The sequence below is a fragment of the Artemia franciscana genome, chromosome 8 (assembly GCF_032884065.1).
Source record: "Artemia franciscana chromosome 8, ASM3288406v1, whole genome shotgun sequence".
In the NCBI taxonomy this organism is placed as follows: domain Eukaryota; kingdom Metazoa; phylum Arthropoda; class Branchiopoda; order Anostraca; family Artemiidae; genus Artemia; species Artemia franciscana.
Window position 1 is genome coordinate 21,623,000 of NC_088870.1, and position 16,045 is coordinate 21,639,044.

The 16,045-nt window shown below is 35.9% G+C and overlaps 1 protein-coding gene across 5 annotated transcripts in view; it reads left to right on the top strand.

The window, feature by feature from the left end:
- The window catches only part of LOC136030135 (sodium/potassium-transporting ATPase subunit alpha-B-like), a 146,455-nt gene that overhangs the window by 45,559 nt on the left and 84,851 nt on the right, over positions 1-16,045 (top strand). For all 5 annotated transcript variants that reach the window (XM_065708828.1, XM_065708830.1, XM_065708827.1 and 2 more), the window contains exon 3: positions 7,098-7,196. In XM_065708828.1, coding sequence (XP_065564900.1) covers positions 7,098-7,196 — 99 coding nt within the window. The remainder of the gene's footprint in view (positions 1-7,097; positions 7,197-16,045) is intronic.

The window sequence follows — 16,045 nt, forward strand, 5'->3', positions numbered from 1 at the left end:
CGTGATATGCCCAAGTAACTACCCCATCGAGCATAATTTGAGCTTTCTCTGGGTCCGAGAAAATTGCGACATCATAAGCATATTCATAGTCTCCAAGTGAAAGGTTCAGTCCAATTTGAACTCCTGGATGAGAAGATAGTGCATTTTCAAGCACCAAATCAATACAGTAGTTAAAAAGAGTCAAAGATAGGACATAGCCATTATTTACTCAAAATTCAGCCGGAAATGCTTCAGTTTCTTCTTCGTAAACTCGAACTTGGCTCACAGAGCCCTTGTAGTATACTTTAAGGAGTTCGACATATTTCAGGAGCATTTCATCATTTTCAAGAATTTTCCAAAGTTTTTAGAAAGTGTGGAAACGAATCGAATACGGAAACGAAGTCCAGAAATATCAGAATCAGGGGCAAATTATACCTTTCAAACTGCTGATAATGAGGCTGAGTGCAAAAATATTGTCGGTGCAGCTTCTACCAGCATGGAAACCGGCTTGATTTTCGCGAGTCCTTTTCTCCCCTTCCCCCTTGAAGTGGGTAGGGAGGATAATCCCAATGAAGTTTACTGCAATGTCAATTAAACTTATTCCCCAATAATTTTGGCACTAAGTTTTATCAGCTTTCTTGTAATTTTTGCACTAAGTTTTATCAGCTTTCTTGTAAAAAGGGAGAATAGCTGATGTCTTCCAATCCTCTGGGAAAGTGTTGGTCCTTCGCAATTTCTCAAGAATACCATGGAGCTTCTCCGATGTGATCTAGGGGCACTGTTCGTATATTTTCAGGGGTAGACCATCTTGGCCTTGGCCTTTGTTTTTCTTCACGGCTTTGATCGCGTTGGGGTGGCCAGCTCGATGCTGTAAGGTTCTTTTTTAACAAAAGCGGGTAAATACACATAAATTCATGACGGGGATTGGTTAAATAGTATTTAGAAGTGATCTTTCCATTTGACCAAACGTTCCTTTTAACAGATAATGACTTACCCTGCTCTGTCTCTGACAACCTTAGACACAAAAGCTTTCTTACCAGTCAATTTCTTAAGAACCTGGTAGAGTCTGCGGGTGTCATGAGCGCGTGCTCCATATTTGGGACACAGGAAAACCCAACAAATCCAAAAAAACACAGACCTAGAAACTGAGCAAGAATAAATGACCCCCTTTCATCGTAATCTTGGAAAATACTATCCATCAATAACTAAAAAACGCAAGAAAACCAGCAAATATCAAAAACAAACGACAAACAAAGACCTAGAAACTGAGAAACAATAAATGATCTTTTAAGTTTGGGATTGATAACTGGCTAGTGAAATCATTTAAGCAATGAGATATCTAAAACGAATGTTAAGTAACATCTCACTGACTTCAATACCTAACGTAACCTGTCTAGCTCATGTCAAAAAATTAATAGCAATATAACAGCCAGGTGTGCCTAAGAGATCAATAATCAATAACATTGTTTGATTCTAGCACGCTCTCGGGAAGAATGGATTAGAAAGACGCAATCTACAGCTTTGTTGATCTAGAAACTGTGCAGAGAATTCTCCAAGTGGAGAAAAATATCATCATGTAGGATTTATTTCTCACAACATAGCATTAGGATAGATTTGTTGGCACAGGTCGATAAGATACAATTTCACTGTGGAATCTCTGGTCTTGAGCTCGATTCCTAAAGCGGACAAAAATATTTGAAGACGGCTTATTAAGTTTCCCTGAGGGAAAAATTTTGAAGAAAATGTCCCGAAGTAAAGATCTTGAAGAAAAAAAGAAAAAATCTTGAAGAAAACGAAATGTTGAAGAACAAAAATTTTAAAGAAAAAGAAATCTTGAAGAAAACATATCTCGAGGAAAAAGAGAAAAATCCCGGAACAACTTGAAGAAAATGAAATTTCGAAGGAAAATATGTCTTGAAAGAAGAAAAACGCCTTGAAAGAAAAAAAGAAACGCCTTTAAAAAATAAAAAATACCTCTTAAAGTATTACGTAACACTCACGTGTGCGCCATTACAATCGCGGGGTCCTCACTTGACTAGTGGACTGTAAGATCTAACCAAGTCACGGGAGCTTAAGTATTAATCGAAGAAGAAAACATCTCCTATTACATAACAGGCAACTCCTATTACGTACCACCCAGGTTCGGGTAATAAATATCACCTGCTGGTTGTTAGGGAGCTGAAACTGGTTGCTGTGCTCATGGAATTCGTTACGGCGTCACTACTCTCTTGTTGCTTCCAAAGTGAGTTTTGATAAGTTCTAGTAATCTTAGCCTAAAAATAAAGAAATGAATATAAAGAGGACAAAGGGGTCTGTGGTCAGTGGAAGAGAAACAACTAAAATCAAACAAATATTTCACCCGTATACAACAAGGCGTATTCAGCTTAGGGAAAAACAAAAAACTAGAAACTAAAACTAAAAATTGTAAGTAAACAATATGTATAAAACTAAAATAGACTAACATAAAATCTACAATATACAATTTCTCACTTTTACAATTGGCAGGTACGTTCATGAAACCACAAAAGTAACTGTCAAAAAGCCAGTTCGGATTTAGATTTTGTATTGATCGTGGGCAGGCGAATAATCCAAAAGACCTCAATCGAAATGCAACAAACAAAGATTTTTTGTCTATTTTAAGATCCCCTTCGTAACCCAACATTTTTTTTTCAGGGGCATGGATGAACCATGCCCCTTTTTTATTGTTAATATGAGAAACTTTTCCACAAAACAAGTTTTTAAAGAAAAAGTAAAGAGCACCATTAAACCAAAAATGTACAGAAATCAAGTCAAACAATCTTCCAAGCGTAAAACTACCACAAATCACTAACAATAAGTAAATGAAGCCCAAAATGAACAGAAACTACAACAAAAACAGTAGCGATGCCTCAGCAAGTAGATCAAGTCTCCTATCCCTGGATTCCACAAGTGCTCTATTCTGCCATTGTATGATAGCCCCATTCCGTCTTTCCATGACAGCCAACAGGTGCATGTTACATCATAGCTACGTTTTCTAATAGATGGAGGTGTTTGTTGCATAAAATTGAGGGTTTACTTTGGTTTTTATGTAATAGGCTTACGGTTTACGGTTTAGTTCAATTACGGTTTAGTTTGGTTGCTACGTATTAGAAGTTGGGGTGTTACGTCAAGGGGCTTGTTAGACTTCAGAAGTCAGGCAGGGAATTTTTTTAAGACAGTTCTCTTCAAGATATTTCAAGACGTCTCAAGATATCTCAAGACATTTTAAGACATTTCTTTTCAAGACACTTTAAGACATCCAAATTGGTTGTCTTAGACATTTTTCTTCAAGACGTTTTTCAAGACGTTTCAAGACATCCTTGATGATTTCTTTAGTTCTTACGTAATAGGGAAATGTTTACTTACGTTAAGAATGACGTATTCACACGTAACTTGTTTCTTCAGGCTCTCACAGGGGATCCCTGCTTGTGACAGAGGAGGACACACACGTGGGTGTTACTCAAAGACGGTGCACACAAAAGGTGTTATATAATACTTTAAGAGATTGTATTTTCTTTCAATACGTTTTTCTCGGGGAATCTTTATATTCTAACGATTTGTGTCTCCATCGGGAGTCGAAAAGCATTTCCACCCAATGGAATTGCACCATACATAGCTGGACCAGTAATCTATTACTTTTATTTTGATTCAGGAAATATATTCTAAGAAACAACCTATTTGACCCATTGAGAAATCCCTGCCCCCTTACTAGAATGATTAAGCTATTGATTACGTGTTTCGTATGACTGAAATTGAAAAGCAGAGGGGAAAATCGACTACTAGAAATTCCTTACACTTGGTATGCACCTGTATCTTAAGTAATGCTTTAGAGAATGTTATCAGATAATATTGCTATCAGAGATGAAATAAAAGCGAGAGTACCATTATGGCTAGAATATGCTACACCTTCACACATGATCAAAAGTTTTTCCTTTTCTTCTTTACTGCACAAAATTTTACGCATATATTAAGGTAATTCTTGAATGAGCATACCTATGTGCATAGGCTACAAGATGCTCGAATTGCATAGTGAAATATATTGAAGTTTTATCCTGGATCAATAAATCTAAAGAATACGAACTTTTGTACTTACAAATTTTATTAATAAAAATAAATTTACAAAGCATTAACAAAACACAAAAGAGGCAGTTAAAAATCTACAATGGAAAAAATAAACCATGAAAAAAACTGACATAGGATAAAATATAAACAAAAAGAACTATGAATTAAAGAAAGGTGGGAATCCTACCAACCAATTCCAGAGGAGAGGGTTGATATTATAGGTAAACTTAAGCCCTATTAAGATCTATTTCTGAGAGTTCTTGATGAAAATTCCGCGTTTCTTTGAGCCAAGACTATACAGCCCCGGTTGACAAGCACACATTTTAATATTACTTTCTCTTCAAATTTCACATAACCTGGTTAGATGTAAGTTTCAGAAACAATAAGAAGTTTGTAAGAGCTTTTAATGAAAATGCCTCGTTTCTTTGAGTCAGACTATGCACCCATGGTTGATAAGCACACACTTGAATAACATTTTCTATTCAAATTTCACAGAATCTCGGTAGAGGTAAATTTAAGCCACATTCAGATGCTTTGAGAGATTGTAATGAAAGCGCCTCGTTTCTTTGAGCCAAAACTATGCATCCCAGGTTGAAAAGCGCACATTTGAATAACATTTTCTCTTGAACTTTGGCATAATCAGGGAAATTTAAGCCACATTAAGATATTTTTGAGGGCTTTTAATGAAAATACCTCGTTAGTTTGACTGAGCGTTAAATTTCACTCCTCTTCAGTCAAAAAATTTCTTTTAACACCTCTCAGCTTAACTTCAAACTTTACAAAATTTTAGTCCTAATTATTCATGCCACCGTGACAGTATGTGGCTAGCCTACCCTATCAACCAATTTCAGAGGGGGAGGGTTGCTATTAGAGATAAATTTAAACTTTGAGTTATTTTTGAGGGGTCTTAATGAAAATCCCTCTTTTTGTTGACCGGGTGTTAGATTTCAGTCACCCCACCACCAAGAAATTCATTTAACACCAATCACCTTAACTTTAAGCTGTAGAACATGTTAGTTCTGGCAATTCACGCCACCGTGGCAATATGTGGCAGCCTCTTGGCACTCCGATGATACATATTATCATTTCTAAGATATTTTCCTGATATTTTTATGATAAAAATATGATTTTAATCCATTGGTTCATGTTATCGCTAGCCACCTCTCCGTGATACACCATGCCAATTCATACCACCATGTCACACTATGACTGGCCCCTGACACCCCCTCACTACTCCTAAGGCATTTTCAGATATGTTCTTGATAAAAATTATGCTATAACTCCATTGGCTCGTGTTTTTTACAAGCAAACCCCTTCGTCATCCCCCAAAAAACACTTCAAACCACCATGACATTATGCGGCTGCCCCTTTGGCACCCTTCGGCACCTGTCATCATCATTTTAAGTGTTTTGTAACGTTTGAATACTCCGATAGATATATTCTTTATATGTTATTTTTGACAATGCCTAACCTATGCTACAATATGACTGGCCCACTGGAAACCTCTACCACTACCTCATTGTTCTAGTTCATCCCCCTTCAAAATTTCATAGAAGTTTAAACTTAATACCCTTAGTCAATTCTGAGAAAGTGCAGCTGTGCAGCTTTGCTAACCTGGAAGCGCATAGTGTTTTTTTATTCAGTTCATTCCGCTCCTCAACATTCTCTGAAAGTTTTTTCTTCCATTGGGGATTCAAAATTCAAAAAGAGTATTTTAGGCTAGACTTTTTCACTTTTTTCTGGGAGGGGTCTGTAGGACAATCTCGGCAGAATAGGCTGAATCTACTGGTTTTATGATGTCAATCATAGTAAGCGGAATCTCATATGTATTATAGGTTTGAATTATAGTCCAGTTTGAATGAGAATCCCGTAAGAACTTGGAAAAATTTGTAATATAGATATAGTTAAATCTGTATTTAAGCTCTTTTTAAAGTATTAGAAAATATTTTTAATATTTTTTACACATTTTTTTAACGTACTACTCAAATGATTTCCTAAGTGGTCAAATGTGGAAATATTTTCAAATTTTCTTGCAAAATCCCTGGGAGTGGTAGATGGATCAACACTGAAAGATCAAATCGGAAAACTCGCTACTGACGAAGTTATTCTCCTCCGACATCTTTGTGATGGACTTAGATGTCTGATGGAGATTAGTGAGACATGAATCGTTCTGCTACTGAGTAGCATAGAGTTGCAACCCTCGGAGAAAGGTCGCTTCTGCAAGTACGATTCTGCTTGAATATCCTCTCCAGTAGAAAAAATTATGAGCAAGAGGGAACCCCTTAATTGAGAAATGAAACTTTTCGGTGGCTAGAAATTTATGATGTTGCTTTTACAGGAATTAGATCAATTTAATGTTCATCTTATATACAGTGACGTACCTTATTCGAAGTCCATTTGAAATAAAGAAGGCAATGTCTAATGTGGAGTGTTTAGGTGCTTAACTTGTTTTGCCTTCTAATTGTGTAAAAAAAAAAGTGCTGCTTTTAGAACTGTTCTGAGGCGTGCGTTTAAGCTCAACCCCTGCTGAAATCAAATTCAAATCCCGTTCAACTCAACCCCATGCAACTCAACCCTACTCAACTTAATCCCAGTGATACTAAACCCATAACACAAACCCATTTAAATGAAACCCCATACAACTCAATTTCGTTTAATTAAACCCTCAAGGACCTTTACCCTCGTTCAATCTACCCCTTAAAACTTAAACACTTTTTTTGTGTTTAACTGGTTACACGTTAGGTTATGATAGGCTAGATTAAATAGAGATTTGGGTTGAATGGGGGATGGTTTCAATGGGGTTTGAGTTGCATGGAATCTGAGTTAAAAAAGGTTGAGTTAAATCGGGTCGAATTGCACGGTGGTTAAATTGAAGGAGAGTTGAGATGAAGAGGGTTGAGCAGTGTGAGAGTTGAGTTGCATGGGGGGTTTATTTAAGCGGGGGCTGCATTGCATGGATATTGAGGCGAAATCTTTTAAAAATATTCTTATAACAAGCATTTTACTAAATGCATAATTTAGTGATTTTTATTTTCCAGGGACAGGATATCGAAGAGCTTAAAAAAGAATTGGAACTCGATGGGCACAAAATATCTATCGAGGAGCTCTGCAAACGTTTGGGAACTAATCCAAAAACAGTAAGCTGATTTCTACATGTTTTTTATACGCCACACCAATTAACTTAATCACACATTATTTGACTTTGATCATTCCCGCTTTAAGCAATCCACCTACACAACGCGCCCAAAAGACAAAAATCCTTAACTACAAGTTAAAAAAAAGTTTTCATGTCACTGTTGTATGCAAGATAATATTCAGAACAGGGAAAAACCTAAGAGTGAACATTTTTATGTTTTTCGGGCAATTAATATTGGAAAGGATATTGAGTGCTAAATGTATAGCTTCCACAGATCCACAAATAACCCTCTCTATTGGAACGTTAATCAAATAAGTAGGATTATTTTACGATTTGTCCCTCAACTCTACCCATCTGGACCATTATTAAAGAATAATCTACTTGTATGCAATTTAAGTGAAAAACAACTTGTAAACAAGATGAAGGACAGTGGAAAATGAAAAGTATCTTAGCTTGAGAAGGAAAGAGGAATAAACAACTATCGGCAAGGATTGTTTTTAGGTCATTCTCATTAAAATTTAAATAAAATAAGAATGAAGAAAACAAAAAGAAGGAGAAAAAAAAATCAAAAGAACTACAAGAAAAGGAAATTAGACATTTTTTCTTCATTCTTATATTTTTTTCCACTCCCCTGAGAATTATCTGAGGCTTTTCCCAAAATATCTGCATGTCTTTCTTTTAATTACTGGCTGAAAATCTTCATCATTGATTTCTGGAGAAAAACTATTGCTTTTTTCATGTATTAAATAAAAAACAAGTTTTTCGTACTGAAAGCACAGAGCAACATTAAAAATTAAAACGAACACAAATAATTCCGTATATGAGGGGGACTGCCCCCTCCTCTATACCTCTCTCTTCACGCTAAAGTTTTTAGTACTTTTAAGAAAGGTTCTGATTCTATCTAAACGACCCTTGTGTTTCAGGATTCATTTTTAAAGAATTGGAGCAAAAGGTCGAACTTTAGCGTAAAGAGCAGCATATAGAGGAGGGGATAGCCCCCTTATACTGCTCGTTTTAAGTTTTCATGTGGCTCCTTACCTTCAGGAGAAAAACTCGTGTTTTATTTAATTTCTTATCGTTTTTCGAAAAAAACTCATGAAACTGACATTTTCCATGGAAAATCTCGAAGAAATATTCCTCGATGAAACGTTTCTCCCACGTAAAATCCTTTCCATTTAAAACCTATCCATAGACAATTCCATCCTCGCTGCAAATTCCCCTTAGCAAATTTCTTGCGGAAATTTCATTTCCTCCCATTTAATCTGCCATCATCGATCCAGTGTATATTATCTTGGAACAAGTATTTTGGCAGAAACTTTCTTAAAATGCCTTTAAAACCAACTCAAAACATTGAAACCAGCTTGTAATTTCTAAGAACGTCTAATAATAATATTACACTACTAATTACCTATTTTTATATATGTACTGAAATAAATTAATTTAAAATTAGACTGATTCTTTAAAAGTTTGTGTTACGAAGGTGAAGTCACATCTCGTGTTTAAGAGAAATCTGACTCGTCTACCCGTGAAAAAAATCTAATATCGCTTATGTTTATAATTGTTTAATGTTCTCCGAGCCACTTGTATTTCGGACCAGTTTTGTCTAATGGTTGAGAAAGGGAATGATTGCACTGTTTAAATTTATCTACAGTGACCTGAAAAACACTCCTTAGCATACTTTCATTTGAAAAAAATTGTTTTATTTAATTTCTTGTCGTTTTTCGGGTCTTGGTGGAATCCCCTCCTGTGTAGAAATTTTTCCCAGAAATCTCCCACAATTGAAATTTCTTATCCTGCGAAAAAGTTCCCAATAGACAATTTTTTCTAGTAGTAATACCTCATTGGATAATTTCTGGAAATCCCCCCACATAGATATCCTCCTGAGAATTCCAATTCCGCTGAAAATTTTCCCTGGATAATACCCCAGAGTATCTCCACACGTAAAATGGGGTTGCCAACAAGAAAGTAGAACAAATAAAATGAATGTTTTGCATAAATTCTGGTAGATTCCCCCCTCTCTGTAACATTTCCCTCTGGAAAGTTCACACTCGGAAACTTCCATTCCAATGAGAAACTCTCCTCTTAGAAAATCCACCCCCAGAAAATCTTCCCCACCCATAAAAAATGTCTGTATGCTTTCCAATAACAAACACTATATGTAAACAATGGGCAAATTTCATATCTTGGGGGCCTTCCTCCGGTTCTGTGGAAGGTCATATCATCCCAAAAGACATAGTTATCATAAACTTCCAACTAAACTGAACAAAATAGCTATCTCAAAATTTTGATTGGATGACTTTTGGGAAAACACGGCGTGAGAGGGGGGCTAGTTGCCTTTTAATATTTTGGTCACTGAAAAAGGGCACTAGAAAGTTTATTTTCCATGCAAATGAGCCCTCTTCTAATCTTCTAGGATCGTTGGTTCGATACGATTACCCCTGGGAAGATCAAAGAAAAAAGTAAATAAAAAAATGAACACGCATCCGTGATCTTGTTCCTGGCAAAAAAATGTAAAATTCCACATTTTTGAAGATGGAAGTTTGAAACTACTTCAATAGGAATCTCTGATACGCTGAATCTCACAGTGCAAATCTCAATAAGATTGATTGACTCTCGAGGGATTTTCCCCCCTTTCTTGAAAACCAGGCAAATCCAGGCAACCACTTAGGAAAAGCCAGTTCTTTTAACGTATATATCGTCATCAAAGTTTTTGTTTCAAAGTCTCGGTTACTATTGGGCCGATTCGCTCCTTACTTACAGTTCGTTTCCACGAATTGTTCGTTCAAAAAAAAAAAATGAATTTTTGGTTGAATTTTTCCTCTAATGCTTTAATAACGGCTGCTCAAACAAGGACGATTTGACTGGAATTAAAACGGATTTTTCACATTGCCTCTAGAATGGCGTAGGTTCTACATGTACAATTCCTTTAACAGTAGAGTCTACTATTCAAGTAGGCGTTCTAAAAGACAATTATCATTAAGGATGATTAATTATTGATTATTATCTTCGTCCCAAATTGGCTTATAACTACCATTTCAATCATTTATACGTTTGTGATTGGCCAAAAGTTTTTCATATCATATAAAGTATCCTAAAATGCATTATTTTTCTACTGTCGAAGACGTCCTAAAATATTTTATGTTTCTACTCTACGACATGATATTTGAATAGATTGTCAAATCTCAGCTAAACTTTGTGGGCTGCATCCTTTGGTTCATATCCCAGTTGACCAGTCTGGAGGAGGAAACCCTCTTTTATCGTCATTAAGACAAGATATATTTGAACTAAGCTTAGTGGAAAGTAAGTACTAACAGCCTTACAGATTCTTACTTCTCTGAGTGGGGGACGTCTGTAAATTCTTGTCTTTACGACATCTGTAGGACCATGTTGTGGGATCTCATCGAAACATGGTGGAAAGGAAAAGATAATATCCAGGTTGTGTCTCTTACTGGTTCCTGCTCAATCCAGCATCTGTGAGGGGAGGGTTTCAAAATTTATGTCAAGTTTAGAGCTACTCGTCGGTAGTTACGAGCCTGAAAAATTTGCCTGATTTTCAATAAAAAGGCGTGAAACACCTCCATAAGGAAAAGTGATCTTTCTGAAAATCACACAATTAAATTCAGCATATCAGTGAACTCTCTTGCAGTAGTTTCTTGCATTTTTTTTTTAAGAAGCAACATCACGAATGCGTTTTTATTTGTTTTGTTTGTTTTTTTCCAGAGGTGATCGTATCGAAACAATTTTCCTAGAACATGGACAAAACTGTATTCGAACGGAAATTACGAGTTCTAGTGTCATTTTTTAGTTGTCGAAAAGATTGCACCATATCAAATTTGCGTTTTCTGCCATTTTGTGGCTAACAAGCTTAATTTCACCTCAAAGAGGGTCAAGGTGCTAGTGAGTGAGATTTCTGAAATAACCAATGGATTTGCACTTATCAAAAAACCATATTTAGATCTTTTCAGTCTCCAAGGCAGTAATGCTGCGCGCTGGCGTAGTCGTTGCAAAAGAGCCACGTAATCACAGCAGACATATATTTAACGAATAGTAGCGAAAAGTCTTATGCTCCACTTTAAAGATTTTTGAAAAAAAATTAACCTAAGCCACTCTTCATGACCCCACCCTCGCGCACGCGCAGTGACAAATGTTTAGCACTTCTCGACAAACTTATGAGACCTATTGCTCTGACGGTTTAGGAACTTTCCCAAACTAGCGCGCTTTGATGTTGTATTATTTTTGGAGAAACTTTTCGCTACCGTTTTTTATATATGTTTCAGCTGTGCACGTACTTCATACAGAATAAACGGTCAATGTCGACACTTATTCGAAAGCTTCATTTAACTAAGTTGATTCATTTGATGTGAATAAAATTAGGCATAGTGACGTACAACAAGTCATCAGGTATCATAAAGGAGGGCAGGTCAGTCGTTTCATAAAGGGTGGGGTTGTCTAATGCCTTAGGTAGAATTTTTGCCGAGATTTTCTAACTATCGGAAAACCTTCAGATACCAATAGAAAAGGGTATGAGGGGAGTGTAGAAACTAATTTCAGTTCTCTCTTCATTTAGACTAAGCCTGAATATGGGTGCTGTGGGGTGATAGCTCCCTCTATAACAGAAAAATGCCGTCTTATTAGCATACAAAAATTACATTAACAGGCTTGCACACAGAAATTTTAGAGAAGAAGAAGGGTTATACACCAGGGAGTTTTCTTGGAGCGAAGAGGGGCGAGTTTTACCAAAAACTTTGTTTTTGTGAAAAACCTTTAGCTGAGCGAAGGCGCGACTCATGCTAATCAATCAGTTCGTGATAACGAACTGTAAGTAAGGAGCCACGCGACTCAATAGTAACCAAAAGTCTATAAACCTTAATTTTTATTATGCAATATTTGGTATAGAACCAATGCAAGAGTAATATAAAATTACTGCAAAAATTTGGCGTTAACCGGAGCCTTCACTACACTGAATTGTATCCTTTAGAGTCAGACTTGAAACCTCGGCCGCTCTGAAAAGACTAATGCCTACCCACTTCAGTATAGGCCACATGATAAAGACACTAAGTCCATCTGGTCCACAAACTGTGTAACATAGTAGCATCGAAACGCTGCCTTAAAACGCACGAAGTATTCCTTCAAAACTGAATTGCGCATACTACTGGGATTTACTATTTCATGGAATTTCTTCTGACAAATATACAAAATTTGTTACATGGCAATAGTAATCAAACAACAGACAAGGTATCTCTATCTAAATATCCAAATTCATTGACTATCTGTTAAGTAATTAATCTTTTAATTAATTCAATTTCAATAGAAATTCACTTTATGTGTTAAAAATAACACCGTAAATAAAATAACTGATTTTTCACTTATTTTAACTTTTTCACACGGTGAAGTTCACCAATCTTGAATGAAAATTTACCTTGTTACTAATGAATCGTGTTTCAGTATCCCACTTGTGATACCAATTTGTTGCCGACTAGTTTCTCCTTATTCCAATAAAGTATCCAATTACGAAAAATTCATTCTTCATTCATATACAGACCAATTGCTATTAACAAAATGAATCAAATAAAAGTTCATTACATTACGATAGTTCAATATCCGAGTTCAGTATCTCGTCACTCTCTTACGCAATCACACACAGACAAAGACCTGACATGAAAAAGGATTTAGCTAGAAGTATAATTTATATTAGGCGATTCATTGCAGTTGTTGATTACTATAATGAAAAGTGTGGATTGTGCAATCCATGTAAATTTCATAGAGGATACGCAGTTCAAATTAAAAACTCAAATTTCTGTCTTGAAGTTGTTTGTGACTGTCACACTGGAGGTTTCCTATGCTCCAGTTGTCACTATGATAAAGGCAATCAATTGGAAAATACTTACCCAGAATGATTGAAAACCCCTAAACATGGTTTCAGGTTTATTTTTAAGAGACTGGTATCGTGGTTTTTAAATTGTTTTGGGAGGAAGAACCTGATCTACGCTTCAGTTGCTAGAATAATAAGAGAGTCTGGTTTTTACAGCATCACTGTGAAGATACTGGCTACTATGTTTATAAGCCTACTGACTTTTATTCAGCTGTTACAGAAAGTGATTCTCATAAAAGAATATCGTGTGTGACATTACTTCAAATACTAAAATTTAATCACATGAATTGTATAATATGAATCAAAGTAATTTTATTTACTTTTCAAGGTGATAAATAAAAAATACAGTTACATTATATTGTAGAAAATGTGATCCTGACTTTGTATGCCAAGATAAGTACAATTTGAATCATGACGAGCTGCCTCTACTTACCATTACCGATCTTTACCTATACGTGGAAAAAGAGACATGAAGAATGAAGGCTCTTTTGTACATACTAGTTCTATTATTAAACAAATTCACAAACGTTTTTAAAGCATTTCACTCATAGGGCACTGGAAGTTTTATTATACAGACAGGAAAGAGTATTTTCAACTAGAAAGTCGTTCAATATAGGATTGTCTACATAAATGCTGATCCGCGCCATTGAAAAATAAAATCTAATAGTGCATGAAAACCACAGCTTTTGGTTGATAAATGTTGTACTCGCTTCCAATTTTGAATAGTAGATTTTCCACTTTGATCAATAGAGTTTTTGATGTGAGGCGTGTAGAATGGATAAGGTAGGCCAAGAGGATTAAAAAAAATGCAATATTCTTCGCTGTTTAAAAGATGCACAGCCAATGTCCAGTCTTTGCAGTTTATGGGCTAAAATTACACAAGGATAAGGGTATTTTTAACTTTTTAATATGGTATTGGTCTTTAGAGTTTATGGGCTACTATTAACAATGATAAGTGTATTTTTAACTTTTTGAATATGGTCGTGGAGATCCGAGGGTATAAAATAGGATTTGTATTTGGACATGTAGGGATCCAAATTGAATACATTGATTATTGGATTTGTGTTCATGGAGCCAAGTTTAATAGAACACTGCCATCAGGGGTAATTTCTCTATAGGTTTCAAATTGATTTAGCGAGATTAATGCTATACTCTTCTCCAACGATTTGGCAAAGGTAAACTCTGAACGCATAGTGACCGTTCGGACAATACTCATATCTTGAGTACAAGACAAATCCAATACAATGATGCCACGAGTTTTTTCAAACATTTCATTGGTTATACCATTTTCAAATAGTCGAGAATGTCCATCAATGGATTGCATTGTCAATTCATATATGGTTCTTTGGGGTTTATCAAAGCATAATTTGTTGAGTGGAGTTCAATTTACTTTACCCACAAGAGAAGAAAGTCCAGAAATTTCAAATTTACGTGAAGGATTTGTCCATGATCCTGTGGCATTAGCACTTTTCATAAGAGCCTAAGCAAGTTTTGAAGGAACTTCTGCATTGACAAAGGATGAATCGGTGTAGGTACGTGAACCCGTATCAGTATGTCGTTGTTTCATGATTGCTTAAGGAACGAGCAGTTTGATACTATTTCCACTGGCTCTTAATTTCTCAGTTGCCAAAGCAACAGAACTCACAACCTGTTGTTTTTGTATATGAAGCATTGCCGAGGTGAGAAAGACTGTTACATCAGGTGTAGCGTCGAATACTTTTGGCAAAATAAAATTGGACGGATCAAGTTGTAGCTTTATATCAATATTTACATTGGGCAATACCATTGGGGTATATTAAATATTCTATGATTTATTTTCCCAACCAAGTAAAATCTTTAGTTGTCACATCTCTAAGTATATTGGTAGTGTCAGTGTCAGTTCTATACTCATATCCAAAGGCTAAATTTCCCAATTTATTATATGATATTGGAGTCTTCAGCATCAATTGTATACAACATGCATAGTTTGATAGATTATTGCTTGTGCTCACCAACGTTCCATTTATGTAGACACTTATTTGTTTAAAAAAATGTTTAGCACACGATTTTCCTAGGATGACCCCTTGGCTGTTCTTGATTTTTCATTGTTCGATTTTTTGACAAAAACATGCAAATCTCTAAATGGGGAAATCAAATCTATGGAACAGTCTTAACCTGGAATAAATTTGAAAATGTACATTTTCAGAGAGATGTTGCTGCAGATAAAATTGTTCATAGGAACCATGTTTTATAATCACATCAACATTTTCTGCAATGAAAAGACTTACAGATGAGGTGACTGAAGCGTGAGATACTTTGTATGGTAAATATGCCATTTTTAGGAAAAGAAATCATTTTTAGATCTAACAGTCTTTACTCTTGGCTTCTTTTCCTTTTTTTTTACAAGAGTGTTGTTTTTGCTTCTGACCTGAGTTGAAACTGTCACTTTTTCGTCATTTCAATTGCTTGCCGAGAGAGAACGCGCCGAACCTGAGACTTTGTGAAACACTTTCTTCAAAATCCTTCCCAGAGCCTCGATCGTGTAGTGTAGAGGACGTAAAATCTGCGGCAACCGGAGAAACGTACTTTTTAGCAAGGGATAATGTAGAGTAAAACAATTTAGCAGACCATTTGCCGAGGCCTTAACCAGACATTGACAAAGGACGCCTGTAATAGACCTTTCCATGACCCGATGGCCGTGGTGTAAGAGTAGCAACATAGGGATCAATATACTTGAGTTAATTCGTCAAGAAGAATTTAATTAATCAACTTGAATGAAAATCAAGTAGTGGTGGGCATCAAGCCCTGGATAATTGTAGAACAAGCCAAGACAGATAGTGAGATTGAGTGAGAGGCAAATCTGGCAGAAGCCCTTATTAGGATTATATAAAAATGATCTCAGTTTATTTGTTAATAGATAAGTCTATCTATTATCCGTCCATGCGCCATTCCTAGGGCGGAACTAAGGTAGATAGTCATAGAACTAAGATAGTTGCATT